A 22,581-nucleotide genomic window follows, 5' to 3' on the forward strand; every position below is an offset into this window, starting at 1 on the left:
CTTCTTAAACGTTGAAAGAGCTGACAAGGTAGTAAGGAGATACCAGGCTAAAATCTAAGTGAAAGGGGTGAATCCAGAGAAATCAGTGGGACACTGTAGCTACTTCTGTCTTAAACCCATAATCTGGTGTTTTGATCTTTGCTTTTGAACACCTCTCGAGAGAAGAAGGAATTTTAAAGTCAAAGCTCTAGGGTCATCCAAAGTAGTAAATTTATTAAGGGATTCTTCCCCAGATACAGAACCCCAAAGGGCTTGGTGGGGGGAGTAAAAGGAGACTGCCTCTGATTTCTGAGTAGTTGTAACTATCAGTTGATCCTCACAGGGATTTGCAGCCCAAATTCATTTCACCTGGATGGTCTCAAAATCTTTAAGCCATGAATTTAAATGAACATGATCCTAGACTAGTAATGTTTCCTTGGTGCCTAGCTAAAAACGAATGTAAATCTTTTGGGAAAGACATTGTCATCTATTCCTGTAAATAGTTTTTCAGTGACAGTGACTAATACACATTAAAAAGTAAGCACACGAGGAAACAGGGCATCATGTGCAAGAACAAACAGGAACAATAGCAGAAGCAGCCCTGCAAAAGTAGGATTTCTAGTCAGTAGGATTATGTATACTCAAAAATATTATTACTAAATAAATTCATTTTCTTTTGTTAAATTATAAAATTTTACTTTTGCATATTTCCAAAATTTTTATAATGAACATTTATTTCCTCTTATGGGTAAAAGTAAGGCTTATTATAAAAAGCACAAAGTAAATGAAAGTAAATGATGCCCCCAACTCCTCTACAGATCCTCACTTTATAAAACTGGTGGTGGGAGTAGAAAGAGTAAGAGAGGAGGTTTACCTATTTCAGGCATATGTAGATCATAAATTTTAATTTTCTCCTCCCCAAACCTGCCTTATAAGTCAAGCAGAGCCACCAACCGTGTTGTCAGTTATTTCCCACCCCACCCCCCACAAAGTTAACCCTTTCTTGGCATGTAGCCCAGTACTCCTAACCATCAATCCCTCCTGGTTTGGGTAGTTCTCCAATTCTCTGGATATTTCTTGTGAGTAAATAGACAAGGTCCTGCCATGTTGGATTTAATAGTTCAGATTCTAATTTTTCTTATCCTAACAGTTGACTCTGAATATCCTTGGAAAAAGAAGAAAAATTGCACATCTCTTTTCTTCAGGATAATGGCAGTTCTCTCTTTTGACTTCTAGGACTTCTCGGAACTTGCATAGTCACTATCATGAAGCCCCCCTGACCCGGAAGCACTATCAGGTCACTGGCTATGGCATAGTAAGTGAGCAACTGGAGTGTGAACAGGATGCAAAATGTTGTGTGCCCTGGCTCAGGGCCATGTGGTAGAACATATCCTCCCCAGAATTCTGGAATGTTCCCAAAGATTGGAGGCTGCTCAGGGACTCTCAGCACCTGGGGACATTTTGGCTAGGTTTGCTGTGGGAAAAGCAGCCTATCAATTCTGTTTGTCTCCATCTCTCTCCTGCCATAATAACCATGCCATTTTTATGTTCTGACAATAAATGTCAAACATGAATCCTATTTGGGTCCTTTTTAAACTCATTTTGGACATAGAAACCATGGACTCACACTATAATTCCAGTTGAACATATGTTTATTCTTTGCCAAATCCCAAATTCTCATTGGCTTTATTTATAAGTATTACTTCCCTGTTCTCCAGAGGGATGCTAATCACATTGCTTTTGGATTCTTACTACCTTGGGGTGATGCAATTAATGGAGGAAGCTCTATGAGTACCTGTGGTTTGGGGAGTAATTTGAGAACAAAAACTGCTAGCGGGCAACTAGACTTGATTATCAGTTACACTTCTTTTTAGGGGCTTTGTGCATCAGTAAAGATTCTGGGTTCCTTAAGGTGGATTTTCCAATCCTCTTTCTATTAGTGAATCCCACAGTGTACTAGAGCCAAGACTCTGAACTTCATCTTTTTCTTGTGGGCATCTCCTGAGGAGAATTAAACAACTGTCTTAATATCCAAAGTGCAATATCTGGGCCAGACCTTTCTAGCGTAGATGAGTGAGTGTCCAGGTGGCTATGGTAATGGATGCAGGTGGCCCAAATCTCTTTCTGTTGGCTTAGGGTGATATCTTCAGTGTAAGTACAAAAATCTGTTGTGAATTTAAACTTTAGTCCTATGAAGTGAATAACTGGACTTCAGGTTCCAGGAGTTATACTGCTTTTCTTGGTTGTAACAGTGAATGCTGGGGCAGTGTCCATCACTTGGGAGATTTCTGTGGTCCTCTGGTTCTCTTTCCCACCTCAGCCATTGAGGTCAATTTGATTTTTGGCCTTTGTAACAGGGTAGCATCCAAAAGGGTAGCCAACTCCCCTTTTCTGACTCATCTTCTCTAAAGTCATCTTTGTGTTTTGTTTTTTTTTTCCTTAATTTATGCGGCAGAATGGGACAGGGGACTCAAACGATTTCTGGCGGATTGAGGTTGTAAACAAAAAATTTGGAAACCGAATCAAAGTGCTGAGAAGTCGAATTCGCTTCATCCATCTAGTCACAGGTTGTGTCCTGGGCTCCTCAGGAAAGGTCCTGCCCAAGTGGTGAGTCTCTGGAGTTTTGATGTCCCAGTCAAGGTTCATGCTTTTCCTTTCACACTATAAGGCATATACCAGAAGCCTCTTTTTCCCAACTGTCAGTGTTCACCTCATGTTTGCTTATTTTTAGTGGCAGACGGAGGGAGAAAAGGCCTGAGGTGTGTCACAGAGCACAGAGCACTGGGTCTGTGTGCCTTTCTAAAATGGGCATACTATATGCTAGACTACTTCTAGGATAGTTGTGGAACATAAATTTGAGGCTGAAAAAGGTGTTGCCACTGGGTTGAAGAGAGAAGGGTTCTGTGGATTTAAGAGCAGTCATAGTGCTGTTCTCTGGTGAGTTTCAGGTCTTCTGGGCCACATCTGTGGCTACTTTTTTCACAGGGGCTGGGAGCAGTTGGAAGTTACCTGCACCCCTTATTTAAAGGAAACTCTCAACTCCATCTGGAATGTGGAAGACCATATCAATCCCAAATGTGAGTGACGTCATTTCCTGGGCTGGCTCTGAAGGGAAACATTTATAAGTAGCTCTTATAAAGAGTTATATAGAGTTTGTAACTATAAAGAAAAACAAACCTTTGTAAAGAAAACAAACTCTGCTGCCACTTTATCTTGCTGTTGCCATTTTCTTCCTTTCTTAAACCTGATCTCTTCCTATGAGTTGTCTAGGTAGGAAGCTCCTTTTCTTTCCCACCCGCTTAAATTTCCCATTGTCCTTAAACTCCGCTCCTTAATGACCAGTGACCTCATCTGGGGCCATAGCTACCTGCCTTTTCTCATTTTCCTTCCTTTTGCCAGATCTGACTCTTCTCCTTCCTGCTGCCTGTAATGCAGGCCCATCTGTCTTGTCACCATCTAGGCTTTCCTGTTCTCGGCCCCATGGGCACCTCCTTATCAACAAGGCTTAATGCTTTCACTTTACACCTTGTCCTCCCCACATCCAGCCAAAAAAAAAAGAAAGCAACCGCGCAACCCTTGATCTGATCCCATTTCTGTATTCCAGGCTCTAATTTTCCATGTCCACTTCAGTGTCACCTTCACCTCAGTGAGTCTTTGGACTTGTCATCTATCCTCCTAAACTATCCCCTTCAAGCTTCTTGATTTCTCCTGTCTGTGCTTCTCTTTCCATTCTTTTTACCACCTATCCTAACCAAATAGCCAATTAATTAACTAGTTAAACAACTCTTTGTTGAGTCTGATGGGAACCATGTAGGGCCCTGCGGATTCTCTGGTGAATGAGGGATACTTGGCTCCTGCCTCACAGACCGTCCGCCTGGAAGGGTAGAGCAGCATCTGAGCCAGTACCGTAATGAGGGGTGACGGTGCTGAGATCTGGAAGGAGGTGGCTGGGGCAGCATGGACAGGCCTTGTGGTCTGGTGCCTTTGTGTTTCTTAGAATTGCCTGATGAATGCTAACTGCAAGCTGAATGAATGATCAAGAATTGGGCCAAGCTTTCTTCTGTCCCCTCAATGCTCTTATCTATGTATTAGCTTCTCAGGAAGGCTACCCTCAGACTCTGGCATGCTGTGGATTAGGACAGCTGTGAGACAGAATGTGTGGCAAAGGTTTTCTCTGTGATTTCTTTTTCTAGTGCCAAACATCAGCCTGGATGTGCTGCAGCCCAGTTTTCCTGAGATCTTGCTGGAGTCCCACATGGTGATGATCCGGGTACTGTGACCTTACCCATTTGGTGGCTTCCCTAAGAGCTCTTGGCCATACTTACATTTGGTTCACAAATGAGTAGGCATGGTATGGATCTACTGCCCCCTGATGGAGGACTTTGAAAGTGTCTTCTCTTACTGGTTTGCTTGGTTTTCAGGGGCAGCCCACCCTCTCCCCCTTATCATCAAACGATGATGGTGATGATGATGGTAACTGCACTGATGCCATGAACACTTGCTTAGGCACTATTCACTTATTTAATACTCATTACAGTCCTATGGAGATTGTTGATCCTAGTTTACAGATGAGGAAATTGAGGCAGAGAGTTGTTAAGTAACTTGCCAGGGTCACACAGCTAAATGTAAGAGGTGGCTCCAGGCTTCAGAACAAGGCTGGCAGGCTTCAGAGTCAGTGCTAGTCACCACTACTCTCCTCTGTCTCTAAGTGAGTTTCAGAACTGTTCAAGTGGCCGAGTCCCCAGGAACCAGAGTGCTCTTGCTTGAAGATCATGAGATGTTGATAGTTCATTCCATCATATAAATTTAGGATCACTTAGGATGAACAGCTAATTTGAGTGTGTCATTTATATGCAACATAAAATCCCAACTGTCAGTCCACTCATGGTCCTGGACTGACAGAAACAAACTATTTGGGGGACACCTTCCTTTTAGCATTTTCTAGGACTCATTGTTATACTTCTAGCATTAGTAGCAGTCAGCAGTCATAGCATCAAAGGCCTAAGAACACTTAAGAGAGGAAAGCTTTAAATTGAGAAAATTCTCTCCACTAGCTTTAATCTTCCCTGTGAATTGGAGAAACCCTGCTGCAGTTTTGATATTTAGGGGGAGATGCCTTTATTCTGATTTATGGAAAACCAGTGTTCTTCAGAAATGGTGTTTCAGAATGCCTGTATCCCAAGCCCGATGTGTGGTTGCACTCCACCCACAGGGCTGCAGAGAGGTGTCGCAGTTGTTATTTTTCCCCGGGGAGCCATTGTCAAATGGGCTTTCCTGGAAGTGATTATGTAAGCAGAACTCAATAAATACAGTTGACTTACTTCACCAGATGAAATTTTAAAATGCAAATTTTGTCCTTTCTGCACATTGGGAGGTGATGAGTTGACATTGAGCAATCTATGGGTCACTTCTTCTCTGACTCTTTGCTTGTAGCTGTCACTGTGGCCTGGTGACATAGCTCTTTTGAATATGGGCCTGTCAGTCAAAATATCATTCTAGGTCTGGGTAGAATTTAAGACTAACTCTAAATAGTCTTCTTTCTTCTTTTGTTATCTAAGAGGTAGAGTCAAAGAAGAAAAGGGACATAAGAGATCATTCTTATTCACCTGATGCAGGGTCAGGATGAGGAGAGACCAGGCTGCAGAACTGCAGGGAAGGAGCTTTTCTCCTGCTGACGGGGGCGCTGAGGCCTGGCACAGAAGGCTGCCTTGCCTGTGTGAGGTTAGCAGGAGCGAGCCCGCTGTAAATTCTAAGCACACAGGACAGTGTTCAAATGTTACAGATTTCCCTTCCTTCCATTTCTCCATTTAGTAAAGGAGCTGGGTTTCCTAGAGTTTAATGTAGTGGATAGGATGCTGTTGGCTTGTTACAGCTCTGGCTGGAGTCCCCAGGTTTAGGACTCAACCGTACTGGTCTGAGGGAACTGATTTCCCCCAGCAGCTGCTGCAGTGTCCAGTCATTCTTCATGGTGAGGCCCTCGGATGGCCATACTGGTTCAGGTGTTGTACAGTGCGCCCTTTGGGTCTGACACCCCCTCTGGCACTTTTGACCCTGGAGGAGCAACCCAGCCACCACAGGGGAGGCCTGCCAATGATTCCCATCCCCTTGAGGAGCTGGAGTAGGAAGGCGCTGGTGACGTTTGTTCACTGGATCAGAACTGGATCTTTCTTGGGCTAGACCAGTGGTTCTCAACGGAGGGTGATTTTGCCTCTCCCTGGATGTTTGGCGATATCTGGAGACCTTTTCGGCTGGCATAACTGAGGAATAACGGTGCTTCTGGCATCTAGTAGATGAGCAGAGGCCAGGAATGCTAAACATCCTGAACTGTGCAGGGCTACCCCACAGTTTGCTGACCTTGATGGCTGTATTGAAGGGACTGTCACTGCGGAAATAGAAGTTTGCTTGTTGGGAAGTAAGACAGCTGTAAGCAGGTAGACAGTGACTGCGAGCGAGCACCTGATTCTTCCCTGTGAGGGAGCGTTGGGGGAGGGCTTCTCTTGATACTTGGCCATATATCAGAGATACCTGGGCCTGTTGTTTCTGTCAGCCCTCTAGAGTGCTGTCTTGACTAGCTTTCTTTGTACTTTCCTGCAGGGGAACAATGGCCTCAAACCCAAGGACAATGAGTTCACATCCAAACCCTGGCACTGGCCTATCAACTATCAGGTAGGACTCAAGGCAGAGCTCCTTCCAGAAAGTGGAACCAAGAGGGACCATTGAGACTTGGTGGAGGTGGGGTGTGCTGGGGTGACAGCATGAGGTGGCTGGGGCTGGCAGCCCAGATGCTGACCCAGCCTTCCCAGAGAGCTTAGGTGGGATTTGCATGTTCTGATCCTCCTGTTCAGACTCCCTTGGAGCACATGCAGGTGAGGTGAGGTGGGTCCTGGAGTAGCAGGGTGTCCTCTGCTCCACAGGGCCTGCGCTTCTCAGGGATCAATGACACAGACTTCCGAATATATCTGCTCGGCAACCCGGTGAGTGCACCGCACACCCCCGGTTTGGGCCCTACAGCTGAGCCTGGTGAGGGCCACCACTGTCCACTCACCCCCGTTCTCACTCCCATGCAGGTGGTTTGGTGGCTGAACCTACTGAGCATCACCCTCTACCTCCTCCTGGGGAGCTTCATTGCTGTAGCTGTGCAGAGAGGGGCACATCTGCCGCTGGAGGTTGAAGGTCAGGTTCTTTGGGCACTCCCTCTCCTGACCTTGCAGCTGGCAGGGTGCCTGACTCAGGGTGGGCCTGCCAGCTGAGGGGTTGTCCCTTGCCTTCACCCCCACTTTGTCCCTTCTCCTTTGTGTTTGAAAGCTCCCCGTCACAAATGCCCCGTGATGTGTTAAACACTACCCTCCCCACAGCCCTATAGGGTAAGGTATTATTACCCCCACTTTATGGCTTAGGAAACAAAGGCACAAAGAGGTTAAGAAAGTTGTCCCAGGAGGTATGCTAGGAAGTGACAGAGCTGAGTTTTTAAGCCAAGCAGTCTGGCTTCTGAGCCTTCACTTGTAACTGCCATGCTCTGTGCAGTGCTGCCTGTCTTTTCTCTTTTGCCCCTCCTGTTAATGGCCCTGTCCTCTAGTGGGGTGGACAGGGGCCCCCAGGGCACGGTCTGTGGGTCCCTGTCCTCGTGCTGCCCCTGGTAACTTCAGCAGCCAGCCACGAACCACAGCAGCTGAGACAGTCACGCAGGCTCCCTCTGCCTCTGCAGCCCTGTCTGAACAGCCATAATCCAAGACTGCTCACCTCCCACCTCCACCCTCCTCTGCCTTGTCTGCTGCTGCAAAGATCTCTGTGGCAGCAGAGGTGTGGGAGATGGAGGTGATGGTGGGGAAAGCTGTGTGGAGGCCTGTAGGATTTGGGCTTCTGTAGAGGCCGGGTTGCCTCCTGCTGGTGTTTGGGATCCCCACTGAGGGCGCCAAGCCCTCACTGGGCTGGATAATGAGCAGGGCTCTTAAGAGCCAGTTGCTCTTCTCTCGCGGCTGTGTAGGGCTGTTCCGCTTGATCCAGATGAGAGAAGGAAGGCCCAATAAGGTGATGTGGCTTATTCAAGTCACACAGCCAGGAAGGGCAGAGCTGGACTAGAGCCCAGGGTCTCTGCCCCCCACGGGGGGCTGTCTGCTGACTGGGGCTGTGCTGCTTGGGCCCAGGCCTGTCCCAGGTGCTGCTGCAAGGAGGTGGTCAGCTCCTGCTGGGCTGGGTGCTCCATTACTTCCCATTCTTCCTCATGGGCCGGATCCTTTACTTCCATCACTACTTTCCAGCCATGCTCTTCTCCAGCATGTTGACAGGTCAGCATTGCCCCTGTGGACTTGGGTGGTACGGGAAGGGGAGGCGGGGGGAAGAGGCAACATGGAGCAGCAGTGCTGAAACTGAATCTCTGACCTGGGGTGGCTCCTTTCTGCTGCATCCGCAGAGTCATCCTCTGACAGACTGTTGCTAACTTTCTCTTCTTTGCACTAGGCATTCTGTGGGACACTCTCTTGCGGCTCTGTGCCTGGAGCCTGGCCTCCTACTCCCTGGCCAGGGGTGTCCATGTAGCTGGAATCCTGAGCCTGCTTCTGGGAGCTGCCTACAGGTGAGCATCCCCTGTGCCTTGCATTGCTCGCCCCTGTCTGCACCAAGCCTTAGCCTTGCGTGCATTTTAGAATCCCCTCAATGCTTTCAAGGCATATGGATGCCTGGGCTGCGTCTCCAGAGATTCTGATTCAGTTGAGGCCAGTTTGGGCACCATCAGCCAATTTTCAGAGCTTTCAGGTGGCCCTAATGTGCAGCTAGATAGATGAAACATGCAGCTCTTTGCAATCTTTCCTTTTGTCAGTGGTTCCCAGCTCTTATACCACCCAGCACAGCTGGAGCAGTGCCCCTCTTTAGTCCCAGTGGCTCCCAGTGGAACAGCTCTCTGTGGGCTCAGAATAACTGGGAGGAGGGTGTGGTGTGGCAGTCACCTGTCCTCTCCCCATTTGCTTGCCAGTCTCACAGATCCTCTGTTGAGAATCACTGGCCTTTAGGGGCCAGGGAGGCAACATAAACATGTGAACAGGGAATGGCGGGGCCTGTGGCCTGAGAGTACTTACACGTTTGGACAAATACTCTGGGCCAAATGACCTATGACCAGACCCTGGGACTGGTCTCTCTCCTGGGCCTCTTGAAAAGAGCCCTTTCTTTTATTAAGTCAGCATCTACTAAGCTCTCGGACTACAGCGTGCCAAATGGCGCACTCAGACAGATGTGATGAGGGATGGGTCTTGTAGGGGGAGAAGATGTGAGCTCCAGCAGGGGGAGCTGGATTTCAGGAGTCCATAGGCCCAGGCCTTGCTGAGGATGCTAACTGCCTCCCTCTGGATTTCTCCCATAGCTTCTACCTCTTCCACCCGCTGGCTTATGGGATGGTTGGTCCCCTAGCCCAGGACCCCCAAAGTCCAATGGCAGGACTAAGGTGGCTGGAATCGTGGGACTTTTGAGACTCCAGCCTGTGTCCAGGAATGTCCCAGGGACAACCAGCTGTGGAGCCTCCCCCCAGGTCCTCCCAGCTTCAGGGAAGCTGCCTGAGGAGCCTGAGGAATCCTGCCGCCTGCCAGGACCAAGCTCTGGGAGCATACCCGGATGTTAACCCAGTGCTAGAGAGAGCTACAGCCCTGTCTGCAGAGATCCCACCACTGGGAATGGCTCAGCAAAACACAGCATTTCTCAAGCCCATTTCCCTGAGTGTGCAACATGAGGAAGGATGAGTGTGCAACAGTGCGTGTGAGTGTGAGGATACATTTGTCCATATACCTGTGGAATATAGACCATGACTATGGACAGCTGAGTGTCATAAACTAAGAAACAGTCCAGGGCTACAGTAGTATTTTCTGGCATTTCTTTCACACTGGGTTTGGTTTGTAAGTAAGAGCCATCAAAAATTCTCTAACCTCTAAGAGGGCTGAGGTCACTCAGGCCACTGTGGGGTATCACCAAGGGCAGAGCCGGTGGGACCATCAGAGTTTGCTGCCCTCCTTCCCACAGGCAAATACAGCCGAACACCCCTGAGCTGGGGGGCTGGCCTGCCAGCTGTTTCCCTGTGTGGCTTCCTTCTCTGTGGCAGTAGGTGGCTAGACTTCCTGCCTGCAACATGCACAGAGGACTGAGCGCTTCAGAGCGAGGTGGCTGAGAACTCACCAGCCCTTGGGTGGCCCTCCTGAGCCCTTGGCTCCTCACGGCCTGAGAATGTCGCATGATGGGACTGGTGGGTGAGATGGCGTCCTGTCCTGGACGGCTGTGTTCCCAGGCCCAGGGTGCTGGGGGTGGTCTCTTGCTGCACCTCCTTCCCCCTGCATCCAGCCTCGCTATCAGGACAGGACAGGTGCTTCCCCTGGTGACTGCGCACCTCTGGGGCCCCTTTCTTAGCAGCTGATATAGATGTGTGGCAGAGCCGGTACCTGTGTGGTGCAGGGCTGGGGTCCCCGTGGGGTGCCGGGGTGTGGGCTGCTCCAACCTGGCTGGGCTGAGTTCCTGTCACTCACTAGGCATTTCCCGCCTTTACTTCTCTAGTCCTCCCCTGCCGACACCTCCTTTCACTCCATTTCCCTTTTTCTGTCACTGTTTCACCAATATCTTTTCCCCCAAAGACCCAGAGCACCTAGAAATGATTCAGAGTTTCTTTACTCTACCACTTTGAAGCCCAAGCAAGAAGCTCCAATCTGTTCCTTTTACTTCCTTCCCAAATAAAGGGGATTAAGAAAAGCTTTGGGTCAGAAATGAAGCAACCCAAGGCCAGCCCTTCAGCCTTCCTCCCTACTCCCGGTGCATGACAAAATATTTATTTTGTCTCAGAGGACTGTGATGCTTCGAGGTCTAATGATGAATCCCTCCTCTGTATCCGCCACCAAATCTGACAGGGTCAGAGCTCTTCAGAGCATCTTCAGGAGGCGGTTGCCACGGAGACTGGAAATTGGTCCTGGGGACAGACTGTGCTACCTACTGGGTGGTGGGGAGGGGAGCTTCTGGCCACACTTGGATGTTCAGACCAACCATCATTAATGTTAATAGAGGAAATACAGCAATGTCAAAAGCAAGGCAAGTTTGTTAATTAGATCTGGGGCCTGATGACCTCCCTCTCTCAGGGCTCCAGCCCTTTTGACTTCCCCCAGCAGGAAACACTGCCTGGTGTGGAGTCTGGGCTGCTTACTTAATTGCATTTCTGGAAGGGAAGGAGAGCAGGGACAGAGAACCTCTGCTCATCCCTCGGCCCCACTGCTGCCCCTTCTCTCCCTCCTGTGGGTGGACTTGGTTTCTTCTGAGCTGGGTGGGGGCAGATGGGTGGGCTCTTCTGGAGGTAGAGGGCAAGAATGTGTGCTTTAGCTCATTAGCAAAGAACAGTGGCACCAGTGACAGCCAGGAGGTGGCTGATGTTCCCTGGTACCTTCTTAGGATCTTGCTGGAAGGGAGGAGCTCAAAGGAGCCAGAGAGGCAGCGCTCTGAGTGAGGGGGAGGAAGGAGGCTCATTTGGCCACACCACGAAGGGTTCCTCTCTCTCCCTGGCTTTCCATGGATGGAAGGAGTATTGTCTGCTTCCTTCTTCCTCCTCCCTGCCCAGCCCGGCAGATACTTCTCTGGGGAGAAGGCCACGTGGTCGACACAGCTTTGAGTGCTCAGGTTTGTTGTTGGAAAATGCCCGGGAGAAGGGCTGTCAGGATGGTGCACTGAATGTGGGCTTCAGCCCCTGGAAATTGGCAAAAATGTGACATGCCCCACAAACTTGCTGGTAGAGGAAGAAGACATTGTTAGGCCAACCTGCAGCCAGCTGCTTTAGCTACATTTTATGTATTTTTAAAAAGTTTCCACATATGATCGAGGCCATTACTTTTGTAATAAATAGCTCTTATTTTGAATACCATGTTGTTCCTGTACTTAACTGAATCTGACTTGCCTTCTGGCTCCCAGAAAGAAGAAAAGAATGTTCTGAGTGTGAGAACCGTTCCTATGTGTCTCGTGTCTCAGGCCATTCTAGTTCCCGCAGAGGCCCTGGGCTGGGCAGGAGAGCCTGGTTGCTCCAGGGGCATGTGAGTCCTCCCCGTACAAGGTTACTTGAGTAATGCTGGTTGTGATTTTGATTTATTTAAACTTATTCCAAAGTAAGTTAGAAGCTGGACCTTATTTTTTCTCTTTTAACCTGCTCACATAGCATAGAAAGGAATGAGAAAGAGTAATAGGTGGCTGCTTCTGGGACAGGTTGAGTAGCCCAGCATTGTAGCAGCTGCCATTCTGCTTACAAGGCCCCCTCTCGACAGGGGTCTGCTGTTACCAGGAGTGATGAGAGTGGGAAGGAGGTAAGAGCTGACATGCACTGGACAGCAGGTGGGCAGGGGAGGAGTAGCACCATCCTGAGAGACCGGGGATCTTCAGGACTGCCTGACCTGCCTCCCCTTGAGTCCCTGGAAGCAGCTGGTGGGGGTGGGGTGGCAGGCATTTGGGAGATGGGAAACACTGAGCATGGCAGGCTAGAAAGGATCAAACACTTCTTGACTGGCAGAGCTCAGTTTACCAAGTTCTGACACGTCTGTGACATTTAATCCTCACAAAGACCCAGTGAAGTCAGTGCTGGTTTTGGTGGGGATTCTACCATTACTTGCCTAGGTTCCCATCATTAGTAAATAGAGCCAAGACTAGAGGCCTAGCTGGACTTTTTCTGCTTATCCAGCCTGATCTTGGGAGTAGAAGTGCATTCAAAGAACAACCTGGTGCCCTGGGGAGAAGGCCTGGACTCAGCTCAGAGGTGTCCAGATTCAGTGTGTTCCTGTGCACATTCTGTTTAATGCATCCACAGCTCATCTAGGGCCTGGGGTTTCCTGGTGCACCCAGTTCAGTTTTTTTCTGGGAGGAAAAAAAAGCCTTGCTCTGTAGCACTTGCTGATTTCTAGGGTATAAATACTCCCACCTGGCCTATTTCAGGGTAACAACCTGATGTTGCTGAATGAGAAGTTGGAAAGATGTGCACAATTGGCTCTCACAAGCCATGTGTGCCAGTACACCACTGGTCCAGACCCAGTGACCTTGGCTTAGTCTGAACTAGGGACATGGCCCTTAGTCAGTATCCATTAAGGTGAGGGAGGCAGCAGAGCATGGAGGTCGAGAGGATGGGCCAGAGTCAGACCTGAGGTCAGATGCCGGCCCCACCACTCTGTGACCTCGGGCTCATTACCAAACCTCTTGGCTTCCATTTCCTCAACAGTAAAATGAAGGAGTAGTAAATAGTGCCTACTTCATAGAGTTATTGTGAGGATGAAGAGTGGATGACATGCAGGGTCTGGACAGGAATGCCTGATAAACGCCAGCTCTGTATGGTTGCTGATGGTAAACCAACCTTAGCTGCAGCACTGGCTCTAGAACAGTACTTGAACTCTCCTCAGTTAGAACCTCCTGCCCAAGTCACAGACAGATGCCAGGCAGGGAGTGGAGCCCCTGTGACTATTCCCTGGCCTCTCAGGCGTGGATTCAGACCCTCTGTCTCCTGGCTGGGATACACCACCCTGACAGCTTAGGTCCAGCCAGATCCTCAGGCCTTTTCTCCAAGGGGAGCAGAGATCAGAGTGTACTTAGCCCTCTCCTGCCTCCTCCTGGCTCTAGAAAGACAGAGGGAGTGCTGAGTCCACCACTTACTAGCTAAGGCCCATTAACTTCCCAGATCCCTGCCTCTGCCCAAAGAAGAAAGGAGGCAAGAAGTGCCCCAGTGTACACTGTTGCCAGGAACTGCAAACTGGATGGAGGGGAAGCCTTAACTGAGCAAGGAGCACTGGGCATCTGGACACTGACCTGGCTGCAGGGCCATGGGACACCCCATTGGAATCCAGTCCTTGAGTACCCCGGGCTTCTCCCTTTAGCCCCCAGTACCTCTGTGCTCTTACTTGGGGATTACTCAAGCTCTTCAGGTCGAAGCTAGGCTGCCTCAGTTTGTGTCTTGCTCTGCTGTTCCAGCCCAGAGACCCAAGGTGTGTGGGGAGATGGGGAAGAGAAGGGTCAGGATGTGACCCAAACTCCTGAGGCCTTGGAAGAGGGAGACCCGCTAGATGGTTTCACTGGGTGTGCCTGGGAGCAGGAAAGAGTTCTGAGTCAGTTCTGATTCAGGGCCAGCAGGAGGAGTTCTATCTAGAAGTCAAAGACTCAATACTCCATGCTTCGCACAGGTTTGGGCATGGAGCCTGTTTCATAACCATGGGACCAAAGGGAGAAGTAGGCAGACTGAAAGGAGATAGGCCCAGAAACAGAATAATGAACAAGAAATGAGAGCTTTGCTCTCCAAAACCTGGGCCATTACAACTGGGCTGATGCCTGAAGAACTTTCATGGTTGAAAGGAAAAGGTTGAGATCTAATCCTTAGGTGACCAACTTCACCCCCTGAATGGCAGCACGAGACCCTGTTACTTCAACTCCAATTTAAAGAAAGAGTACTTTTCTATTTAAACTTTTGAAAAAGTTTATTAAAAACCATGGAGTCATGGAACGTTCAAGCTGAACGCACTCAGCACCCAGATACTGCAGTGCTCACAGCTGCTGCACCAGGGGGCACTGGAGGCAGAGATTCCTAAAGACAGAGTCTCAAGAAAACCTGAGCTTGCCTGGAAGTGGCTGCGGCTTCAGCCCCCTTCTCTGGTGCCTGTCTAGCCACTTTGAACCCATTCATGGAGAGGATCCTCCCACTGGCACCTGGGGGGCTCTCAGGCCACCCTCGCCTGGCAAACAGGAGGGTGCCAGGCTCCAGGCCCGCCAGCTCTGCCAGCTGGGCTGGGGCTCAGGCTTTGCAGGGTTCCTTAATCAGACCCAGAGCTAAAGCAGAGGACCCCCCGCAACACACACACACACAACCCTCCAGCCCTGGCTGCAGCCTGCTCACACACGTAGATTCCCTGGCATCTCCTGGTCTGTCCTCAGTGTGGAAGGAAGGAGAGCCTGTGCCAAGGGGGTGGTAAACTCAAATGCCTCCAGGCAGTGTAAGTGGCACTAGTGGAGAGGTGGCGCATGCAGAGCCTACTACCAAAGGAGATCAAATTTGGAACCGTGCCTCAACTCGAAGTGGCAAAATTATCACCAGTTTCCAGATGAGAAACCGGCCCAGAGGGGCTCGACGATTTCTGTTAAACTCTGAAGCCCGGGCATGCCACCAGGTCATCCCCGGCCAGAGCCGGTTGCCCAGAGATGCGCGCCTTGATGGACGGGAGGGGGCGGGGGCCGCGGTCGCTTTAAAGCGCTCCAGCCGGACTGCGCGGGGCGGGGCGCTCAGAGCCTAGGGCCCCGGGAGTAGGGCTCAGCGACTGAGCGGGGTCCCCGGAGGCACCAGCTGGGCCGGCACGGCGGGGGCGGATCCACCTAGCACGGGGAAGGAGCGGTTGCTGGACCTCACCAGGCCAAGGCACAGGAGGCTATAGAGGGTTCGGAGTGGCCCGTGTTGCTGTGGAGATGGCGCAGCACGTGCGGTGACCGTGCCCGCGCCCCGAGGGTCTCAGCCTTGCGCCCCGTGTCCCCTGGCGAGCATGGAGCGCCCGGAGCCCGAGCTGATCCGGCAGAGCTGGCGGGCAGTGAGCCGCAGCCCGCTGGAGCATGGCACCGTCCTGTTCGCCAGGTGAGAGCAGCCCGGGCGCCCCGGGGGTGCGGGTGGCAGGGTGCCTCGCCAGGAATGGGTTGGAGGCGGCTGGACCTGAGCCGCGTGAGTGAAAACTGGCCCTCTGCCGCTGCGCTGGGGCACCTCCAGATGTGCGCCAGAGGAGTGGGGCGCGGCGACGGGTGGCGCAACCCCTTCTGCCCTTATCCCGCGGGGGGAGCATCTTTTCGAGCTAGTACCGCATGCTCTGCTCCCAGCGGAGCTCCCTGGGGGCGGGCGGGGTCCTCTCCAGTGGATCTCCTGACACTCTGGCCAGCAGACGCCAATCCCCCGGCTACTGCCCCTTGAGCGTTAGTTCCTTGGGTGGTGAGTGCCGCGAAACTGGGGTGTCCTTGCAGGCGGCCCTTGCAGGAGGGTGTGCCGGGTGCCTGGCAGGCAGGTGCAGGGTCTGGCCCTAGGAGGGTGTGCACTTCCAGCAACCAACAGCAAACCTTTCTGAGGAAAAGAACAGGCTAGGACCAGAGAAACACCAGGGAAGTGATGACAGACGCCCAAGTCTCACCACTAGAGAGAGAGGGTTAAGGGGGTGCACAGACCCCAAAGGGGAAGGGGAGGCCAGTCTTCATGCTCACCTTTATGGTCTCTAGGTAACCCCTCTGCCATCACCAAAGACAATGCTCCCTCACCATGGTTTTTCAGGAGTCCTGGCTCCCTAAGCCAGCCCAGAATTTCTGAGGAGGTTTTTGCAAAACCTTTCCCCAAATGAAAGGGGAATAAATTCAATTACACAGAACCCCAGTGAGCCGTCCCAGATGTGGCTGAAGAGTTTCTGCTTATGCTCTCAGCTTTCCCCAAGCCTACTGTTTTCACAGGCACCCTCTGTGACAATGCTACTCCTAAGCTGTGTGACCTTATGGAAGTTACTTAATGTCTCTGGGGTTCTCTTTCCTCCTCTATAAAATTGGCATAATGGTTATACCCACCATTTAGGATTGGGAGAAATACATAAGTTAACCACACACACTCAATGCTAAGTAAGTGTAAGGCATTCTTAAGACTACTGGCGTCATCACTGGCCCAGCCCCCTCAGACGTGATGGCTTGGGTGTTCTGACCTGAGAGTGGGGGCGGTGGGGTGGGGTGAGGGGAAGTGAGGAGGGAGAGATTTCCTTTTCCTCCAGGCTTCCTGTTTGAGGATGGATTCCTGTCCCAGCACCCCTCAACTGTTCGTGGAGGGGCCACTCGATGCCAAGTCCTGTGAGAGGCCTTAGGACACTGTCCTTTCTAGGATGCCCTTGGGAGCTGGTGCAAGAGGTGGAAGAGAGCATATGCAAAGCTGGCAGAGGGGTCAGTGCCAGGTCGGAGGGTGTGTTACAGTTTATGGCTGAGACCTGACCCACCCTCCTACTGCTGAGCAGCCAGGGCTCATGGAGCTTGCTGGGGCCTGCCAGGGGTTAGCACTCTCCGTCTGACTCCTGGGCCTCCCCCAACAGGCTGTTTGACCTGGAGCCTGACCTGCTGCCCCTTTTCCAGTACAACTGTCGCCAGTTCTCCAGCCCAGAGGACTGCCTCTCCTCCCCTGAGTTCCTGGACCACATCAGGAAGGTGAGGGGAGGGCGGAGCCGGTGTGGCCCCTGGGCTCCAGCAGAGTGCCTTCCTGGGAGGGACGGAGGGATCTGGGATGGGGAAAATTACTCCGCCGCAGGCCTCCTTCTGCACCCCATGTCTGGGGCACCTCCTTTCCTCCTGTGCTGAGCTGGGCAGAGTCTGGGGCACCAGGGTCAAGCCTGGTGCTCAGTCAGCTGGCCCCAGCTCTGTCACTGCCCTTGGCCTTGTCCCCTGGCTCCTGCAGGTGGGGCCGATTCATTAGGGCCCATCTGCCTAGGAAAACCAACCTGAGGGCTTTCTTAGAGGCTCGTGACTCGCACAGGGTCTCCGTTTCCCCTTGTCCCAAGCGGACAACACTGTCCAGCAGCCATGTTTAGAGCTTTGAGACCCTCAGAGGAGAGGAGCTTCCTTCACAGTGTAACATCAGCCATTTGCCCTCCACACGTGGAGCTCCTACTGTACGCAGACAGATCGCCTTGCATTTCTGATCCTGTACAGTGGAGGGTCCTGGTGGCCGCTCTCCCTCCTGGCTGGGGCCCAGGGTCCTGAACTCTGGATGTGAGCAGGGCGGTTGCTCTGGCCTCTCTGTTTCATTGCTGCCTTGGCAGGTGATGCTCGTCATTGATGCTGCAGTGACCAATGTGGAGGACCTGTCCTCACTGGAGGAGTACCTTGCTGGCCTGGGCAGGAAGCACCGTGCAGTGGGCGTGAAGCTCAGCTCTTTCTCGGTGGGTAAAGAAGGGGCTCATCCTCTCTCCAGGCCACCACTCTCCCAGTCCTTCCCTGCCCACCTGTTCTCTCTCCACATTTCCGTACCCACGGGTGGTCAGGGCTGGGGGCCTGCATCTGTTACTTACCTGCTGTGTGACCTTGAGACTGCCTTGACCTCTCTGAGCCTCCTGTTTTTCTTCCCTGGTGTGGCTTCTCTCAGAATCACAGAAAAGGAGTCTTTGGGATTGCTGAATCTACTTAGTTTTCTATTGCTGTGCATGAAACCATCCCAAACAAACAATGATTTCTGATTTCCCAGGGCTCAGCAGGGTGGTGCTTCTGTTCCACGTGGGGTGGCTGGGGCCACTCATGCCTTCCACTCAGCTGGGGGCTCAGCTGGAGCAGGAATGTCCAAGATGGCCTGTTATCTTGTGAGGTCTCTCTCCCTGTGGCATCGTATTGTTCGGAAGTGTAGCCAAACATCTGTACAGGGTGGCAGCTGAATTTCAAGAGGGAGTGTTCCGAGGGGACAAATCCCAGGAAGCAAGTACTTTTCCAGTCTTGGCTTTGCCCAAGTCCCGTTGGCCAAAACTAGTCACATGGTTGAGCCCAGTGTCAAGGTGGAGCGACCCCCTTCAAGGGCATGAATCCTTAAGGTATGCTTTTTGGGGGCCACTGACATAACAGTCTATCATGTAGCCTAATCACCTTGTCAGGCGGTAAGCACCTTGAGGGACAGACTGAGTTTGTCTCATTTCTTCTCTGCCCCCAGCACCCCAGATTAATAGATATTCAGTAAATATTTGCAGAATAAATAAACCTTATTTTATTATGATATTAATAATAAATGAAAGCCATTATTATTGTTGAAGTCTTACTGTCTACAGCTGCTATGCTAACAGCTGTTTTATAGATGATCTCATTTAATCATCCCAATCATCCCATGTGTTGGAATATTAACTTCCCCTCTTTTATTGATGAAGCACCTGAGACTCAGAGAGGTTATGTAACTCGCTCAAGGTCACAGAGATCATACATGGTGGTGTTAGAAACTGAACTTGGGTCCTTCTGGTTGAGCCTGTGCCCCTAACATCTTGATTGCTGCCTCTCAGAGGAGGAAACTGAGGCTTTGGGGCAATGATTTTGCTTGGTCTGAGCTGCAAGGTCCCAGGCAACACCTTGGCCCCACTCAAGTGACTGCAAGGCTGGGAGAGAAGTGAAATGCTTAGTTCACTATAAAGCCTCATATTTAAGGGGAAAGGTGGGCACATTGTGGTACCTAAGGATTAGGGCAGAATCCTGCTCAGGAAGCATGAACCCTGTGCAGGAGAGAAAAAGGCCAGGAGCCCTTCCCCATCCAGACCTCAGTTTTGTCACCTGCGGAATAGAGCGATGTCTTTCTGCCTTGGGGAATGACAAGGTGCCCTTCCCTCCACAGACTGTGGGCGAGTCCCTGCTCTACATGCTGGAGAAGTGCCTGGGCCCCGCGTTCACACCAGCCATGCAGGCCGCCTGGAGCCAGCTCTACGGGGCCGTGGTCCAGGCCATGAGCCGAGGCTGGGACGGCCAGTAGGAAGTGGCTTATGCCCTGCAGCTTCCACCTAGCCGCCCCATCTGACTGGGTCTGTCTGTTGGTCTGTGTCCGTTGTAACCCAGGCTCCCTTGGCCTCCCTGCCTCTGGGTCCTTGTCCCCACTGTGGAGGGGATGGAACAGGGCTGAGGTCTCAGTCCCCCTCACCTCCAACTGCAGACGGGTATGGCTTTTCCTTCTGGATTTCTGGGTGCACCCCCCACCCCCACCCCAACTAGCTTCTTCCCTGCCAGCTTTCTCTCCGGGCATCCTTTCCTCTGCTGTGGGAGGAGCAGCGTTTGAGGGACAGAGGGGAAGGTAGAGGGCTTTCAGAGCATGGGCTCACCTCAGGAGGGCCCTGGCCAGGCTGGGAGGGATGGTGAGCTTGGGCACCTTCCCATCTGGCCTGCCTTCAATGCTTTCCTTTCCCTGGGGCGTTTACTTTTTGCAAGTGAAGAGGAGGGACAATTTTAGCCTTCACTGTGGAATCACAGGCAGGGAAGCAGGTAATCAGAAACCCCTGTGGAAGGGAGAGGGGACCTGGATCTGTGAAGGGGCTCAGCTGGGGCTCAGGGGCTGACCCGGACGGCACCAACAGAATACTTTTGCTGTTGTGGTATCTCCCTTTCCCTCATCCAGCTCTTCTCCTGGGCACTCCCTTGTTAATGCTCTGCAGAAGCAGCTTGCCAGCCAGGAGTCAGTGAGGGGTGGCTGGGGAATGGCGAGGAAGGAGGGGCAACCATGCCAGAGAGACCCGTGTTCTGGTGGTGCTTCCTTGCCTCCACTCCCGCAGGCCTGGGGCTTCTCTCCGGACCCTCCTGCCTCTGCCTACACTGCCTGGGGGCCCACAGCTTCCCAGGTTTAACTCCCAGTGTGTGCTGTTCTCAGGCTGCTGGATAGAAGAGAAAGCAGCAGGAGAGGCCCTCTGCCCTTGCCCCGAGCTGTCTGCACTTCAGTGTCTTGCTGCGTGCTGTCGTTGTATGTGCTCACGAGGAATAAACCTGTTCCGTGTTTCTCTCTGCCCTGCTGGGACTGGTCTTTTCTTGGGTGTTGGCTTGTGGCCAGATGAAGCTGGTGGATCTAGAGCAGGGTGGGAGGATGGGGTTGGGAAGGCCAACGTCAGGGTGAAAAAGGGAGAGGCCTGAGAAAGTCCAGAAGCCAGTGGTGGAGACAGAGCTAGGGGGTCTCTGGTAGAAATTGGCTGCTGGCAGGGTGTCAAACCTAGTCCATCTTCCCCTGCACACAAGGCTGTACTACATCACAGCCTCCCTTGCAATCAGGTGGGGCATGTGACCGAGCTCTGGCCAAGGGGAGTGTGTGGACATATGTGTTACTTCCAGACCTGGGCCCCCAAAACTCCTGCATGCCCCTCTGTGTGCTGTCATCCTTCCACTGGCTTGATGCAGACCTCACAGTGACCTTGAGGGCCAAGCATTTCAAGTGGCAGTCACAAGGTGGAAGTAGCCTGGGTCTGTGAATTGCTGCTTAGAGGAGGCTCCCCACTAATCAGAAGTGTCTGGTGGACCTTCCCTAACATGTAGACCAGGGACTTGCATTTTGTATTTTATAGGAAAGGACATAAACTTCTACTGTGTTTGCACTGTTACATATTTGGGGTTGGTTTGTTACAACACACACCCACGTAATCCAGAGTCTGAAGCAGTTCATCAGTCAGGGATCTGGGAGCCCCCCTCCGGGGATGGAAATGGGCAGGCACCAGGCCAGTAGAAAAGGGCTCATAGTGTCTCCGAGGAAAACTAGATGCTCCTTGGAGGGGCAGGTGACAATCCCAGGGTGTGCTTTCTAAGGAGATTAAATGAGTTAACCTGGGGTATATACTAGCATTGAAGAGCAGGTGTAACAGTGAGAGAGAGAGAGAGAGAGAGAGAGCGAGAGAGTGTGTGTGTGTGTGTGTGGTCAGGGGGAGCAGGCAGGTAGGGGTGGAGAGACAGCGAGGGACTCAGGGAGGGGAGCAGCACTAAAAGTGGGTGTCAGCTGAGTGGGTTTGGGGTCAGCCCCCCATGTGCTCCTGGCCTCTGGGTGTGGGCTCTGGAGCTGGGCTGCGGCAGATGGAGGGGCTGGGCCCAGGCCCACTGCCCTCGCCTTAAGGCTTCAGTTTTCTCAGCCAAGCCCAATGTCACTGCTGCCGGCAGGACCTCCCCAGCTTCTAGCTGGGTCCTCATTTTCATTAGGCTCACATGGCCAGGCCTGTACGGCTGTGTGACTGCAGGCACAGAGTCTGGGGCATGTTAGAAATCCTTTTCTCATTATGGCACCAAAACCATTTTTTCTCAAGCCCCACAGGCTCTGGTGACAGAGGCCTGCTCTGCTAATAACGGCACAGACTCAGGTGGTACTGCCTGGCTTACTGCTCCAGAATGTTTGACATCCACCCAGGAGATGGGGTGGCCTGGCTTGGGAAAGGCCAAACACTCGTCTCTGACCCATGTCTTCAGCCATCCTGAGCACGATGCTTTCACCTCTCTCGAAAGACTCTCGTCCACTTGTGTGTGTGTGTGTGTGCGCACGCGTGTGTGCAGGTGCCTGTATGTGTATGTGTGTGGGGGGTGCGGGGTAGTTCCTCCCTCCTCTGTTCCAGGTCTCAGCCCTGTAATTGTCTCTCTCTGTGTCCTGTATTCCTCCGCATTCTATCAGCCCACATCTCCTATCTTACACAAAACCCACCCCTCCCTCACCTCCTTCCCTCTCCAGCTTTCCTTTGCTACCCTTTGATAGCAAAACTCTTCAAAAGAGTTCTCCATCCTCACCATTTTCACTTCCTTACTCCTATGAGAATGGGAGCATATTTTAGCCAGGCTTTCATCTGTACCCCTAATCTGTTACCATCGAGGTCACCAGCCCCACTATCCTGCCAAATTCAGGGGTCATGCCTTAGTCCTCATCTTGCTTTTCTGCTCAGCAGCACATGGAAGAATTGATCACTCCTTCCTATATTTTTAAACTTTTATTATGGAAAAAATGTTCACACACACACAAATCAGAGCCTAGTGAATGTCCATGAACCTTTCACCCAGAATCAGTGGTGAGCAACTCAAGATTTCCCCAGCCCTTTTATTTTTCTGAGGAGTTTTAAAGCAGACCTAAGACCGCATGTTCTTTCACCTGTTAAGTTTTCCATGTGA

The 22,581-nt window shown here is 51.6% G+C and overlaps 2 protein-coding genes across 6 annotated transcripts in view; both read left to right on the forward strand.

The window, feature by feature from the left end:
* The window catches only part of POMT2 (protein O-mannosyltransferase 2), a 57,436-nt gene extending 45,590 nt beyond the window's left edge, over positions 1–11,846 (forward strand). For all 5 annotated transcript variants that reach the window (XM_037021061.2, XM_073242073.1, XM_073242074.1 and 2 more), the window contains 10 exons: positions 1,216–1,294; positions 2,435–2,586; positions 2,965–3,056; positions 4,173–4,249; positions 6,574–6,645; positions 6,894–6,953; positions 7,047–7,152; positions 8,124–8,264; positions 8,437–8,551; positions 9,332–11,846. In XM_037021061.2, the coding sequence (XP_036876956.2) occupies positions 1,216–1,294; positions 2,435–2,586; positions 2,965–3,056; positions 4,173–4,249; positions 6,574–6,645; positions 6,894–6,953; positions 7,047–7,152; positions 8,124–8,264; positions 8,437–8,551; positions 9,332–9,437 (1,000 nt within the window). In that variant the 3' untranslated portion in view covers positions 9,438–11,846. The remainder of the gene's footprint in view (positions 1–1,215; positions 1,295–2,434; positions 2,587–2,964; positions 3,057–4,172; positions 4,250–6,573; positions 6,646–6,893; positions 6,954–7,046; positions 7,153–8,123; positions 8,265–8,436; positions 8,552–9,331) is intronic.
* A 145-nt stretch (positions 11,847–11,991) lies between these two features.
* NGB (neuroglobin) lies at positions 11,992–20,454 on the forward strand. The gene is made up of 4 exons (XM_073242082.1): positions 11,992–15,571; positions 17,043–17,154; positions 17,766–17,885; positions 19,307–20,454. The coding sequence occupies exons 1-4, from the start codon at positions 15,483–15,485 to the stop codon at positions 19,439–19,441; spliced, it is 456 nt and encodes a 151-aa protein (XP_073098183.1). The 5' UTR covers positions 11,992–15,482; the 3' UTR covers positions 19,442–20,454.
* Positions 20,455–22,581: the final 2,127 nt, after the last annotated feature.

Source organism: Manis javanica, chromosome 8 (assembly GCF_040802235.1).
Source record: "Manis javanica isolate MJ-LG chromosome 8, MJ_LKY, whole genome shotgun sequence".
NCBI lineage: Eukaryota > Metazoa > Chordata > Mammalia > Pholidota > Manidae > Manis > Manis javanica.

Coding starts and splice junctions, on each gene's coding strand:
- NGB (XM_073242082.1), top strand. CDS start 15,483: ATGGAGCGCCCGGAGCCCGAGCTGATCCGGCAGAGCTGGCGGGCAGTG. Junction 15,572..17,042: donor GGCACCGTCCTGTTCGCCAG/GTGAGAGCAGCC, acceptor CTCCCCCAACAG/GCTGTTTGACCTGGAGCCTG. Junction 17,886..19,306: donor TGAAGCTCAGCTCTTTCTCG/GTGGGTAAAGAA, acceptor TTCCCTCCACAG/ACTGTGGGCGAGTCCCTGCT.